General features: G+C 47.7%; 2 protein-coding genes across 2 annotated transcripts in view; one reads left to right on the top strand and one right to left on the bottom strand.

The window, feature by feature from the left end:
• Nucleotides 1-649: 649 nt before the first annotated feature.
• On the bottom strand, nt 650-6,938 carry Efcab9 (EF-hand calcium binding domain 9). Its single transcript, XM_051181566.1, has 4 exons — nt 6,788-6,938; nt 2,705-2,853; nt 1,395-1,571; nt 650-883 (listed from the first exon to the last, which is right to left on the bottom strand). The coding sequence occupies exons 1-4, from the start codon at nt 6,921-6,923 to the stop codon at nt 695-697; spliced, it is 651 nt and encodes a 216-aa protein (XP_051037523.1). The 5' UTR covers nt 6,924-6,938; the 3' UTR covers nt 650-694.
• Nucleotides 6,939-11,535: 4,597 nt separating this feature from the next.
• Nucleotides 11,536-15,386, top strand: part of Stk10 (serine/threonine kinase 10) — an 84,637-nt gene continuing 80,786 nt past the window's right edge. The window contains exon 1 of the mRNA XM_051180987.1: nt 11,536-11,748. Within this exon, the coding sequence (XP_051036944.1) occupies nt 11,593-11,748 (156 nt within the window). The 5' untranslated portion in view covers nt 11,536-11,592. The remainder of the gene's footprint in view (nt 11,749-15,386) is intronic.

Genomic DNA, 15,386 nt, shown 5'->3' with positions numbered 1-15,386 from the left:
CAATGAAACAGTCTCAAAGAAAAAAAGGCAGCTTCCATATCCTTTGAAGTTAACCTTGTTACCATTGGCCCACTGGAGTTTGGCATCCAGGGGGACACTTAGCCTAGAAAGGATCCCAAGAGCATTGGACCACTGGCAAAGAGTGGGAACAAGTCATTTCCTTCAACTGCTGGGCTCCATAAGTCAAGTATCTGTGAGCATGACCTGCTAAAAAGCAGAAGCAAAACGACCACATGGACAGAATGGCTGCTTGGGGACAGAAGTATGACTCAGGTATAGAAACCTGTTTTCATAGCTGAGCATGGAAGTATACACCTTGTAATCCCAGCACTTGGGGGATGGAAGTAGGAGCATCAGGACCTCGAGGTCATCTTAACTATATAGTAAGTTTGAGGCCAGCCTGGGCTACCTGAGATTCTGTCTCAAAAAAATTAAAAGACAATGGGTATGAATGGCACTCAGGGACAGATCTCTGTGAGTTTGAGGCCAGCCTGATCTATATAGCCAGTTCCAGGACAGCCAGGACTGCACTGTGAAACCTCCTCAATGAATAAATAAATATGAACAATGCATACATGCAGACATACATACATATGCATACACACTTGTTCATGCATACATAAAATAAAGATGTACTTTGGTGCACTACTTTATGTGGCCATGTTAATTTTAATTAGTCATGCTCACTTCCATATCAAAGGAGACTCCGACTCCTCTGGCTTAACCCAGTCGAAAATATCTTCCTCAGATGCTGATACTTCTCTTTATCTTTCCCTTTCTCTCTCTCTCTCTCTTCCTCTCTTTCTTTCCTCCTTTTTTTCCTGTCTGTGGATTTGTCAGTGCAGAAGATTGTGTACAGCTTAAATTCCTTGTAATTAAGCAGCTTTTATTGGGGGAGGGGAGGAGAAGAAACAATGTTATTCTGGACTCTTGGGAACTTAGAGGCATAGGAGTTAGGACAGTTACCAACTGACTTGGGACCTGGTACCCAGGAACAGTAAGTCTGTTGCAAAGCATCATGGGAGCAGCATCACCTTCTGGTGTTACCATATCCTCCTCCCACTGTGGTCACCTGCTTCCCTTTACACAGGCAGAAGTTGCCATCCTCCCTGGAGCTTTTTCAGGATTTTTCTCACTTGGTTCTGTCATTGAATTCCTTCCCTTCTGCTTATTCCAACCTATAGACGCTCCCCTGACCACCATGTTATCACCACCTTAGTCTGCCTCCTAGAAGCCTCTATACTCTATGTCTGCTTAGCCAGTCCTTTCTCTGCCAGGGCCTATTTGTCTCAGTTCTTTTCCCAGTCCCAGGCTATTGCCAGCCTCCTCCACACCATCCCACCTCTGGTGCAGGACATGGCCCTCTGCCCCACAATTCACAAATCTGCACTTACTCGGTCACCTGTGATGTCAAAGTCATGGAAAAGCTCTCGGAGTTCTTGCTTTTTAATATTGAAGAGAAATCTGTACATTTCGAAATTGGATGCACCTATTCTCAACTCCCCATCCAAGTCGAGCAGGTCAAAAACCGGCCGGGAATGGCGGTACATAAACTGTTCTTCTAGATGGTTCTATTTGGAGAGAAATGTGTGAGAATATTGGTGCTACCCTTTAAGGGTGTTACACCAAGATTTATGTAGTTGGGGGCTGGAGAGATGACTCAGAAATTAAGAGCATTGGTCGTTCTTTCAGAGGTCCTGAGTTCAAATCCCAGCATCTACATGGTGGCTCACAGCCATCCATAATGAGATCTGGTGCCCTCTTCTGGTCTGCAGGCATACATTTAGACAGAACACTGTATGCAAATAAATAAATCTTTAAAAAAAAATTATATAGTTACCAGCCATTCCCTAGAGAGCTCAGAGCAAAAAGCAAACTCCCAAACTTGAGGAAGGGCTTTGTGAAGAGGCACAAGGTCCACATGACTCACCAAGTTCAAGGGGACCCTTCTGTGGCAATCAGTTCTGCTTGAAAAACCATTCTCGCTACCTCAATGCACTGAAGATCTTGGGAAATTCTGCCCTTGGTACTCACACAAATCCCTTTCCTCAAGGAACAAAAGCTAGCGAATGCACAGCTAGTGGGTGGGTTCCGGAGAACAACGTTCCCCTTCCCTTTCTGTCAGCCTCAATAGAAAATTCTCTGAACCTAAGGACCAGGGCAGGAGTGAGAGAAGCAGTTGAGATGGGTGGTGACACTTTGAAATTCATCAGCCCAGACAGACGGTGGCTATGCTCCCCTTTAATCCCAGCAAGAGAGGCAGAGGCAGGTGGATCTCTGTGAGTTTGAGGCCAGCCTGGTCTACAGAGGGAGTTCCAGGACAGGCTCTAAAGCTATACAGAGAAACCGTCTCAAAAAACCAAAACCAAAACAAAACCCTGTCTCGAAAAACAAAAAACAAAAAACTCATCAGCCTGGAGGACAGGCAGGCCAAGATAGGTGGACAGTTGGGCAGAGGCAGCATTTTTCTGGCAAGGAGGAGGCAGTGTGGGATGGCTGGAGATGAGTGGAAGCTGCAGAGAGAAGCTGGGAAGGTGCTAGAATGTCCAGGTTGATTCAGGAACCAATAGTGAATTTCCCATTCTATTTCCCATTTGTGGTGATGGAAAAGTGTTCCCCTGTGCTCTTCAGTGTCAGTTGTATCAAGACTGGGGACAGCCCAGCCCTTTCTCTCCTGCCCACCCCCATCAACTCAGGTACTCACCTGATGTGACAGCACTATACAAACCAACACATAGAACTGGTCAAAACCAATCTCTCCCACGGCCGTCCAGTCCAGCATGTCAAATAACATCTTGATCTGTGTGATTTTCATGTTAGTCACGTGGTGGAGGAAATGGAAAAACAGCACATCTGAGAGAGAGAGGACCAGATGGATTGTTCTAGAACAGTCCCAAAATGCTAAATCAGGAGCCACATAAAAATGCAGAAGGGATGGAAGATTACTATGCTGAGAAGAATGACAATATTTGGTTTCTGGCTTCACACTGAACCTTCCACAATTCCTCAGGCCTTTAATTGCCCTTGCTGTGGAGAGGCAGTGTGTGAAGTTATGGAAGCTGTGTGACCAGTTGACATACATGCCCAGAAAACATGGTAGTGGTCATTGCTTACCTCCTGACTCCAGTTAAAGACGATGTCCCACATATTGCTAATGACACACAGAAAAGATGCTGATGAATGAGGTGCTCTTTTTCAAGGAAAGAGAGCTTCCTTCTTACTTTGTTAAAGATGTTAACATTTGGGTGGGAGAGGTGGCTCTGCCAGTAAAAACACCTGTCGTGCAAGCCTGGAGACCTGCGTTTGATCCCCAGAATCTATGTAAAAGTACAAGGAGAGCCTGAACTCCCCAGAGTTGCCATTTGACTTTCCCATGCACACATGTGCACAGATAACCACATAAAATATTTTTTCAAAGATCCTGATGTTTTCCTCCACCTTTCCCATGAGTTCTTTTATCAGAATGGGAACTTTAAAAATCATTCCTCTCTCTGAGAGAGTTCCTAGAGTTTTCCATGCTTACTCAGAGCAAAGGCTTCTGGCTGTGGAGGGAGGGAGCCTTCCCTATGTTAAGCACCTTTGAATGCAAACCCTGAGAATCCTACACGGAAGGTGGCATACCCCATTGCCAGCACATCAGCTGCTTAAGGATCTTGTCCACTGCAATTCCTGCTTCAGGGAATATGGCGTGGGACAGACTCGCATTGCACACAGCTCCAATTTGATATGCTGCCGCATATGGGTCCTGGAACTTGCTCTGTAGACCAGGCTGGCCTCAACCTCACTGAAATCTACTGCCACTGTCTCCCAAGTGCTGGGTTTAAAGGTATGGGTGCCTGGCGGGTCTTCACTTTCAAGTGGCAGAGTTGGGGCTCAGGTGTGGGTCATCCCAGCTGCAGCTGTGCATTTATTACTATGGAGACACATCTTTTGTGCATTAGTTAGCACACATTCAACCAGAAATGTCCAGGGAAAGTACTGTAATTTAAAGAACAGGAAGGTTCTTGTCATCCCACTTACCAACTATTACAGCCAGAATAAAACCGGAGCAGTACAGTGATGGTTTGTGACCTGGAAGTGTAAGTCAAATAAGCCTTTTTCTTTTTCAGTTGAAAAATGAACCATGAGTGGCAGACACAGGAGCATACACCTGCATTCCATTTATTTCTGTTTTCTCTTTTATAATGTGTCTGTGGTTGCATATCTGTTATTTCAGTTTTTCCAGAAGCAAAATTGAAATTTTAAATGAAAATTAAGCAGGATAGCAGTGATGCACACCTTTAATCTCAACACTTTTGAGGCAGATCTCAGTGAGTTCAAGGCCAGCCTGGTCTACCAATCAAGTCCCAGGACAGCTAAGGTACACAGAGAAACCCTGTCTCAGAAAAGCAAAAAGAAAAAAAAAAAAAAAAAGAAAGAAAGAAAGAAAAACAAACAAAAAATGGGGCTGGAGAAATAGCTCAGTGAGCTCTTCTCACTGGAAGAGCTGGAAAACGAGAATAGGCTCCTTTTCCAGAGGTCTCAAGTTCAATTCCCAGCACCCACATGTTGGCTCACAACCATCTGTAATAGGATCTGATTCTCTCTTCCGGCATGCATGAAAACACGTCCCTTTACATTAAATAAATATTTTTTAAAAAGACCAAAAATAATCTAGCTATGGGATTTTCAAGTGTGATTTTATATGTATAGTTTGCCCTCTGTTGTTGTTGTTTGGTTTTTTGGCTTTTTTGTTTGTTTGTTTGTTTGGTTGGTTGGTTAGTTGGCTTTGTTTTGCTTTGCTGTTCATATGGGGTCTTACTGATGGCTGGCCTGGAACTTTATATAGAAGTCCATACTGGACTCAGATTAGCAGCCATCCTGCTCAGCTTCCCCTTTGCCTCTGGGCTACCAAAGCTTTCTCTAGACCTGGGAGTGGCGGTCTATGCCAAAAATCTCAGCATTCAGGAGGCTGTGGCAGAAGGACCCATACCAGTGCAAGCCCAGCTTGATCTACAGAGTCAGACTCTGTCTCAAAACACAAATGGGCTGGAGAGATGACTTAGCAGCTAAGAGCACTGGCTCTTCTTTCAGAGGATCCCAGTTCAATTCCCAGCACCCACATAGTGGCTCACAATTGTTTATAACTCCACTTCCAGGGGATCCGATGTCCTCTTTTCTGGCCTTCACAGGTACAGGGCACAAAAGTGGTTAGTATACAGACATTACAGACATACATGCAGCCAAACATTAATAAAACACTTTTGAAATTTTTGGGGGGTTTTTGGTTTTTCAAGACAGGGTTTCTCTGTGTAGTCCTGGCTATCCTGGAACTTGCTTAGTAGACCAGACTGCCCTCAAACTCACTGAGATCCTCCTCCCAAGTACAGGAATTAAAGGTGTGCACCATTACTGCCTGGCTTGAAAATGATTTAAAGGAAGACAAAAAAACAAAACAAAACAAAAACCTACCTCTGGGCTCCACTAAGTTTATAAAACACTTGGTCAATGTCATTTGGAATCCCAAATGGAAGCAGGGGGGGGGGGGTACAATGAGCCTATGGTCACAATGTCAGCTTTGGCCTAGTGGCCACTTGGCGGATCCCTCTGTGTGCTCCATCAGGTGTGAACACTCAGAGCAATATACTGTATCCATACAGGGATGGCAGGATGCTCCTGGAGGTTGTCCTGTGGGACCTTGTAGCTATGGAATCAATGCTGTTTTGCAGCAAGATGACTCTGGTCGGTCACCCAAGTCCCCAAGGCCTTTAATTGTTCTCCCAGGAAGCAAACCATGAATCTGTGCTGTCCCTCTTTCAGGGCACTGTCCCTACCCTTGGCGATCAGATAGCAGGCTTGGACCTCCTGGGTATTGTGTCATTGGGGGATTATCTGGTTGCTAGGGAGATGAGACTCTGTTCCACAAATGTCCCAGGGAGACAGTGTAGCTTAGCTTTGCAAGGGACAGCTTGGTGCCCTGCAGCTGTCTTATCTTGGGGGGGGGGAACTGTTATTGCATTTCATGACAACCTGTGTGTGTACAGAAGAAAGCACAACGTGACAGTGTGACAGTGTGAGGAAGCACAGAGTTATCTTCAGTTCGCTGTTTTTGTTTCATTGTTTGGTGCTGGGGCCTGAGATCATGCTAAATATGTCTGCTACTGAGCTACAGCCCCTCGCTTGTTAGTGTTTGTCCCTTAAGACAAGAATCCAAGAGCACACATCTAACCTCAGCATTCAGGAGGCAGAGGTAGAAGGATCTCTTGTGAGTGCCAAGCTAGGCAAAGATAGTGATCCCTGTCTCAAAAAACAAACACAAACAAACAAACAAACAAAAACCCCTTTTGAGTGTTCTTTCTTCACAGTGACATTTTCTTCTGTGAGGTGAGAGTGATAGTTGGATTGATCCAAAATCTTACTTATACTGAGGCTTAAAAAGAATCTAGGCTGTTTCACCTGGCCTTCTGTTTTGGTGACACAGCTAATGGACATTTTTGGTAACTGACAAACACTATTAGATACAGACAACCATGGTTAAAATCAGTGAGTACCAAAGCAAAACAAACTGGCACAAATGTGGGAAAGGACTCTGGGGTGGGGAAGGTGACACAGGGTGAGACATACATGACAGGGTAAAAGAAAAAAATCGAGGCTCAAGGAGGAGATGGCATGCTCATCAAATCACCAAGGAATTGTGGGTAGAGCCTGACCCCAGAGCCCCTGATTTCATCCTCTGCTCAGGGCTCCCGTGACAAGATGAAATAAACATTAGGAGGTGGTTTGGGGCTCTGTGCAGGAAAGAACTGACCATTCAAGGTATTCCTTCGGTGTGCGTCCAGAAGGTGAAAATACTCCATCAAGGCCTTCACATTTCTCAAAGACAACAAGCAGTAAATTTTGTCCAGGTAAAGGTACCACAAAAAAGACCCTTGCTTCAGTTTCATCTCAGCAGCTTTCTGCTAGAGGCCCTGGCAACCTGACAATGGAATGGAGAATTCCGCCCTAGAACTAGAATGTGGACAGGTCCTGGAGATGACCTGGAAGGCCTGGAGGGAACATAAGAGTGAGTGAAATGGCTTCTCACTGTTCTCTGGCTTTGATGTGGATGTTTCCTATTTGACATCTAGACCAGGAGGGGCCACTTGATCCCAGTGCCAAAGCAGCTCTCCGGGGCCACCCTGGACAATATGTGCTTATTAGGAAGGAAAATGGAAACACACAAGAATACTAAGAGAGGAGCTGGGCAGTGGTGGTGGTGCACACCTTTAATCCCAGCACTCCGGAGGCAAAGGCAGGCAGATCTTTGTGAGTTTGAGCCCAGCCTGGTCTAATGAGCGAGTCCCAGGACAGTCTCCAAAGCTATAAGAGAAACCCTGTCTCAAAAAACAAACAAACAAAAGGTACAGAGAGAGCCTCAAACAAGTATACTAATATAAAGCCAAAGGGAAGGCATTTATGTCTGCATAAATGTTTAGGTTACATAATATATAGATAGTATACTTGTTATACATACATACATAACATACACTCATATGGAGAGAGATGTTTCACTATCAACATCCTAACCCTCCTGGGGCTCACTACATAGACCAGGCTGATCTTGAATTCACAGAAATCTGCCTGCCTCTGCCAACCAAATGCTGGGATTAAAGGCATGTGCCACTACCACCTTGCTATAACGGTTTTTTGTTTTGTTTTGTTTTGTTTGAGACAGGGTTTCTCTGTGTAGCTTTGGAGAATGTCCTGGAACTCACTCTGTAGATCAGGCTGGGCTCAAACTCACAGAGATCTGCCTGTCTCTGCCTTCCGAGAACTGGGATTAAAGGTGTGCACCACCACCGCCGCCACCACCGCCGCCACCACCACCACCACCACCAGGCTGTTTGTCTTTTGAGAGAAGGTGTAACCCTGGCTGGATTGGAACTTTGTAGTCAGCCTGGCCTTGAACTCAAGTTCTGCCTGTCTCTGCCTCCCAAGTGCTGAGATTAAAGGTCTGTGCCACTATGTCTTGGCTATTTTTTGGTTTTTGAGACAAGTTCTTGCTGTACCTCAGGCTGCCTGGAATTCACTGTGTGACTCAGGCTTTGCTTCCTGGATGCTGGGATTACAGGAGAACACCATCATGACTGCATGCTTGTTAAATTGTATATGGATGGGAGTGATCATAAGGAAATGTAGACCCAAAGAAACAGTGTGCCTGTGTGGTCTTTAGGCTTGGTGAAGAATGGAAGCTCATCTGTAGGGTGTGTGGCTAGAGAACAGAAAGGATTACCTAATGGTTGTAAGGGCTCAGTTGAGTCGATTCTCACTCAGCCTTTATCCTTTTAAATATCCTATTAAAGCCTTTATCCTTTCCTTCAAGGACAGGGAAGGGACCCATTGGATGAAGGTTGACAGAGTAACATATTTTGAGGTCATATGTCCTGAGCTCCATCATTGCTATACAAAGACTCTGACACCATGTGTTTGCATCAGCTTTATCCATAATAACCAGATGGATAGAACCCAACACCAACTGCCCCCTCAGCAGTTGAATGTATTAATGGTGATGGTAATCCATACAGTAGAATACTGCCTGACAATGAGGATTAATGAGTCAACATTATGAATCTCAGAAATATGCTGGGTTATAAGAAGCTAAACACAGACTGGTGTATGGCTCATGACTGAGCATTTTAATCTCCAGCACGAGGGGAGAGGGTAAAGTTTGCAAGGAATGGGAATGAGAATTGCCTGAGGAAGCAATGGAGATGTTTTCTACCCTGACTGTGGCAACAGCCCTGTCTTGGCAAAACTCAGTGAGCAGCGAGCCTTAAGGGGTGCATTTCTATTTAACATAGATTAAATGTCAATGAACTTGATTGTTGTTCTTTTAAGACTGCATTTCTCTGTGTAGCCCTGCCTAGTCTGGAACTCGCTAAGTAGACCAGGCTGGACTTGAACTTAGAGATTCACCTGCTTCTGCATTGCTGGAACTAAGGGCATGCCCCACCATGCATGGCTTACATTGTTTTCTTTTCTTTTTTTTTAATGTTTATGGGTGTTTTGCCTGCATGTATGTCTGTGCACCGCCTGCATGCAGTGCCTGGGAAGGCCAGAAGAGGGAGCATGTGAGATCACATTGACCTGTTCTAACAGATGGCATCACTGCCCTGTGCTAGGATGGACTCTTCTTCTGGAAGGGTAGTCATTGCCCTTAACCACTGAGCTGTCTCTCCACCTGGATGTGTAGTTCTGTCAACTGCATACCAAGGTCCAGGAGTCAATCCTCAGTAGCAGGGGAATACCCACACTCACATTAAGATAAAGGCAGATTTGATTATATCAATAGCACACACTTGTACATAGAAGAGACCAGGAACAAAGTTGACATATGAATGAAAGGTTGAGAGGAAAAATTTTCAACATCTAAGCCCGGCAGGTAGTATTTTTAAAAATCAGGTCTAGTGAGATGGCTCAGTAGGGCCTGGGGGCCTGAGGACTGAGTTAGTCCTCAGGACCCACATAGTGAGAGGAGAGAACTAATGTTCTGTTTTGTTTTGCTTTTTGTTTTTTGAGAAAGGGTTCCTCTGTAGCTTTGGAGCCTGTCCTGGAACTTACTCTGTAGACCAGGCTGACCATGAACAAGAACTAACTCTTAAAAGTTTCTGTCCTCTGACCTCCGCTCAGCAATTGAGATCTACACATCAAACACACTATTTATCGAATTTAACAGCAATTGATAACAGTAGGGTGGGGGAAGGTCACAACCCCCCCCCACCCTTCTTCATTCATCTCTAGGTCACTGCAAGGCCCTGTAGCCAAAGACAGATGATTTAACCTAAGTTTCAAAGTAGAGGCTCTGTTGAGCCTCCTTTTATTGCTACACACACACACACACACATACACACACACACACACACACACACACGAAATTTACATGCCCCGCCCACCACCTTACAAAAACAAAAGTCACTCTAGTGATGAGGGACCAGTTTCCCAAGTTGTGGAACTGTCACTGTAGTTCTGTTTCCGGGAATTTCCAACAGTCTAGTGAGATTCCACATCACTCTTTCCAGCTAGCCCCCTTGTCTGGAAGCCAACCCTTAACCGGCTCTCCACAGCTTTTGCCTTTTCTGGACGGGTCAGATAAATGTAGTCATACCTCATGCAGTCTTTGGATCTGGCTTCCTTCACGTAGCATGACATTTTTGAGAGGATCTTTCTATTTTTATGCACACTTTGTTTTCTTCTGGGGCTCCTGGGACTAGTCAGCGCATTCTGACTCTCTGCCTACCCGGTATAGCTGCACAGACTTCAGCGGGTCCTGCTGAACCCAGTGACAGACCTACCCTTTGGCTCATTCACAGGCTGACTCAACGAGAGCAGTTTTGCGTGACATTTCTTTCTTTTAAGGATGAAATTTCTCCACACTCATTCCGTGACTGAAACAATCGAAACCGGGACAGCCTTTATTCAGGGAGCCCTTTGCGCGAATCCCCCGGGCATCGCATTCACTCTCCAGCCGGCTTTCCTAGTGGGAAACTGCACTTTCGCGCGCGGTTCCCGTGATATTTTCGAACAGAGTTTGGAAGAAGGGGAGCAGCAGTCTAAATGCTTTCTCGAGGTGAGGGTGCCCTAGTGTGAGACTCACTTGGTCATGGGGAGGATCACCATCAGAGGCCCTGCAGCTGCTCAGCCCGCAGCACTGTGCGCTAGAAACCACGTACTGATACCAAGGAAAGGCGCTGTGCAATCTGCAGGATACCAGCAGCTAAGGTAGAGCGACCAGGGTCCCGCCGCCAGGATGGAGAAGTACGGTTTCCGAGATGTCTCGGGTTTTATCTCTATTGGGGCTTTTTAGTATTATTATGGGGGGGGGGACTAGAAAGTGTTACTTAACAAGGAATATATCTGCTCTACCCCGAAGCCTAATAGGTCCTAAAGGGGCTCTTATTTCTTGTCCTGAGCCCTGGCCCTCTGTGGCTGGCTGGGGCGGGGAAAGGCCCCCATTTGGGGGGGGGGTGTAGGGGGCGCCGCCGCGGGGGCTCTGCCTTCTGTGCTCTTAGAGGAAGCACCGCGCTTGGGACCCGCGTAGAAAGCGGGGTGAAGGCAACCTGGGACTCCCGTGAACCCTGGCGCGAGGAGCACCGAGGACCCGCGTGAACCACGGGGAGAGGGGCGCAAACTCCCGCGCGGAAAAAGGGCGAGCCAGGCCGCTGTAGGGACATTCTACGCGCTGAAGCACCAGCTTGGGACCGACGACGGTCGCAGGGCTCCAGCAGGACCCCGAAGGTTTGGGGTTCCGGGAGGCGCAGCTGGCCCGCGGGCAGGCCATCCGGTGGACTACAGTCTCCAGAGTGCCCCGCGGCGCAGGCGGAGCCGGGAGCTCCCGCAGCCAATTGAGGGGTCTCGGGGCGCCACGGAGCAGGTGGAGCCGGCAGGGACCGGCACGCGCGCGGGTGCGGGGCGTTCTGCGGGCGGGTCCAGGAGGGGGCGGGGCGGGGCGGAGCGGGGCGGGCCACTGTTCCGGCAGCTCCCGGCAGCCGCGGACGCACTCGACCCGCGCTGCGCCGCTGGGAGGAGGGCGGCTTTGCGAAGCCGCAAGTCCTCCCGCCGCGCTCCGGACCCAGCATGGCTTTCGCCAATTTCCGCCGCATCTTGCGCTTATCCAACTTCGAGAAGAGAAAGTCCCGTGAATATGAGCACGTCCGCCGGGACCTGGACCCCAACGACGTCTGGGAGATTGTGGGCGAGCTGGGCGATGGCGCCTTCGGCAAAGTCTACAAGGTGAGGGTCCCGATGGCTGCGCCTGCCTGGCCCTGCGAGCCCCTGACACCCGCGCAGCTGCTTCTGAGCACTTCCTGTGTGCCCGCTCTGGACACAAAGGGATGTTTGTAGGACCTCAACATCCCAGGGGGCTACCCGAGGCACCCTCGGGAACACGGTGATAGTAACACATCTTTTAAAGCGGGGCTACACCGATGTTGCGGGAATGTTAAGGCTCAGGGCTGTACCTGGGAGGGTTGGGACACTCCTGAAGATGAACCTAAGATAGGGACTCGGGAGGACAGAGGGGCCTTGAAGTGAACGAGGACAGGCTGCGGCTGGAGAGCTCAACGGAAGGCAAGGACAGGGTCCTGTGACTGCAGCTGCAGGGCACAGATTTAGCTTCTGGACTCCTGAGTCACCGGAGGCTCCCTGTATGCAGTTACCTCTCCCCTGGAGGAAGACAGGGCAGAGGCTATGCGGAGGAGTGGGTGGGGCAGACATGATTCCATTTAGACACGTGTGCAGACGGACAGCTCCTGGGGTTTGGTTTTCTGAGCAAGTCCTGAGTGCCTGGGTTGTTGTTTAAGCACCTAACTCGTACATCTTGACTCCACCCTTTCTTTCTCATTTCCTCCAGAAAAAGTCCACCCCCCCCCAACCCCCATGATGGAGTCTTGTTATGTTGTTCAGGCTGGTCTTACAACTTGAGATCAGCTTTCCTCTGGAGTAACTTGGACTGTAGGCTTGGCCACTGCAGTCTGGCATCCCCTATTTTTATTAGGAGATTCTGATTAGCTGCTTTTAACTGCCCACCTAAGCTGTAAGTCACTGTCTTTGGGTCTTCTGTAGTTAGAGGGCTCATTCATCCTAGTTTCAGGATGCTGGACCATAGAAAGGGTTTCTCCAGCTTCCAAGTAGGGGCTTGCTCACTTTGACTTGAAATTGGTCTGCTAGAGCCTAATTGCTGAAATGTGCGCCTTAGGAGAGGCACATTAGCATCATTGGGAAGCTTGTTAGAAACTAAGACTCTCAGCTGGGTGTGGTGGCACACACCTTTGATCCCAGCAGAGACAGGCAGATCCCTGACTGAGTTCGAGGCCAACCTGGTCTACAGAGTGAGTTCCAGGACAGCCAGGGATACACAGAGAAACCCTGTCTAGAGGAAACAAAAAGAAAGAAACTAAGACTCTCAGGCCCCACTCAGCACTTCAGAGTGCCCCAGAGGCTTGGAGCAGTGGCAGTTTGGAGGAGAGTCAGACCCATGGAGACCTCCTCGCTGAGCTGCACTTCCTGTTAGAGCTGAGGAACCTCACTAGAGCAAAGTTCCCCAGTGGGAGGGTCAGGCAGAGGTCATTTTGTCTAGCTGAGTGGATTTGCTGCCCTTGGCTGAGGGGTTTGCCCTTGTTTGAGGGCTACCAGGCCAGCCCATCCTTTCTTCGGTCCTCGCGTCGCGTCCTCTCTTCTGCTGCATTCTTCTAGTGACATTAGGAAGTAGTTCCCAGCCTCTCAGGTCTCTCTGCTGTCTGCTCCTGCAGAGATGTCCTGAGCATTGTCAGGCCCCTGGCTTAGGTCAGCCTCACCACTTGACTCACCATCTCTATTGTCCAGCTGATTTCTAGTTCATGCCCTGGGTTCTCTGTATTTTTTTTTTCTCTGTTAAAGACTTTTGGTCACCTTGTGTAGCTACTATGTGATGCTCTCTGTCTATCGTTACTTTAAAATACACTTTAACTTTTTAAGGTTCCCTGTAAAGTGTCCTTCTATGCTGGCAGAGCTTCATCTGTCTCTAGTTGGCCTTTCGTCCCCAAGTGTCCTGTTCTGGCTTTATGTGGTTGATGTTTATTTAAACTCAAATGTAGAACTTTGCTTTCCAGAGGCTAAGAGTCTCCCTTGTCATTTCTGCTTGCTGGGTAAAACTCCACTGTTCTCAGTCAGTTCTAACTAAGGGAGTGCTCTGATCACTCGGTGTTTTGTTGCTTCTTTGTTCTCCAAAGCATGTAAATCCATTTGAAGAGTGACCCTAGATCCCAAGGCTGGGAGATGGCTCCATGTCAAGATAAGGGAAAGGGAGATCAAGAGCATCATGTGGCAGCTAGTACACCTGGACTGTTTGTCACGGTTGGTGATGGGTTGCATAGACAAAGATGGTCCCGTGAGACTAAAGGAACTGGAGCACTCCTGTTACCCAGTGCCATCCATACCTTACATTCGACACATTCCTCAAGAGCTTGCGGTGATGCTGACATGAGCAAACCTGTGCCTCATGCATATAGAAATGTAGCAATTAGAGTGACTTACAGCACCAGATACTTGATGAGGATAACAAGTGACTGTCACTGTAGTGTACGTGCTATGTGATGCGCTCTGTTACTTCAGAGCATACTCCAGCTTTTTAAAAGTTTCCTCTAAAGTATCCTGCTAGTCTGGCATCAACCTCATCTGTCTCTAGTATGCCCTGTCTCTTGATTAAGTATCACTTCATGTTGTGTTTAAGGTTTTTTTGTTTTTGTTTTTTTGGTGTGTGTGTGTGTGTGTGTGTGTGTGTGTGTGTGTGTGTGTGTGTGTATGCACATGTGCCCACATATGTGCTGGTGCCCATGCACTTGTGTACATGTGTGTGGAGGATAGAGATCAACACTGGGTTTCTTCCTCAATTACCCTCCACCGGGTCTTTTTTAGACAGGGTCTTTACTGGACCTGATTTAGCTAGATTGGCCAGCAAGCCCCAGGGATCTTCATGCCTCTGCCTCCCCAGCTTTGGGGTTACAGGCTTTGAACTCCCACACCTGACTTTTTCATGTGGGTGTTGGGATATGGATTCAAGGCTCTTTCTTGTGCAGCATGTCCTTAATTTCATTCCGTTTTATTCAGTATGGCGTTGGATACAATACTAGTGCCGTGTGTATGTGATATGTACATAGACACACTGTGGTGCCCAGGTGAAGGAATCCATGCCACTGTGTGTGTGTGTGTGTGTGAGGGTTGTGTAGATACCTGCTTTACCTCCTGCAATGATGAAATCACCTGATGAGGCATTTGTCAGACTGTGTCCCCATTATTGAGTGACACATGTCTGTGTTGCCTCCATGACCTTAGTGTATGACATGCCATTCTAACTAAGGTTTGTGTATGTGTGATTACCAGATTCCAGAGTGTGGAAGGGACTAGAACCCACAATGCGAGGCTTTACTTAATACTTTTTTCTCAGTGTCCAATTCAGGAGGAAGATATTCCCTACTCACAGTGCCTTGTCACCAGCCTGCCTATCCTGCAGAGCTACTGCTTTCCTTGGCCCCGCCCAGAGCACTCACATAGGTCTTTTTTCTTTCCTTTTCTTTCCTTTCCTTTCTTTTCTTCTCTCTCTCTCTCTCTCTTTCTCTCTCTCTCTCTCTCTCTTTCTCTCTCCCTCTCTCTCTCTCTCTCTCTCTCTTTAACTAAGATTCTCTAATCAAGGGCCATGACCTCTATCTACTTCCTGGTTCTTTGGTCTGGTCACTGAGGCAGTATGAGACAGAAATTCCATCTTGGTTAAATGGCTGGGACCAGTTATTACCAGTTGCCATGGCGCTGGGAAGCAGTTGGGCATGGGTGGAGAGAGACGCCCATTCCACCCCCATCCTCTAATAGGCTGAGCTTCTCTCCACAGACTCTGTGGT

The sequence above is a fragment of the Phodopus roborovskii genome, unplaced genomic scaffold (assembly GCF_943737965.1).
Source record: "Phodopus roborovskii unplaced genomic scaffold, PHOROB, whole genome shotgun sequence".
Classification (NCBI taxonomy): Eukaryota; Metazoa; Chordata; class Mammalia; order Rodentia; family Cricetidae; genus Phodopus; species Phodopus roborovskii.
The sequence above is the reverse complement of the archived record's forward strand: the minus strand, read 5'-3'. Positions and strand labels throughout refer to the sequence as shown.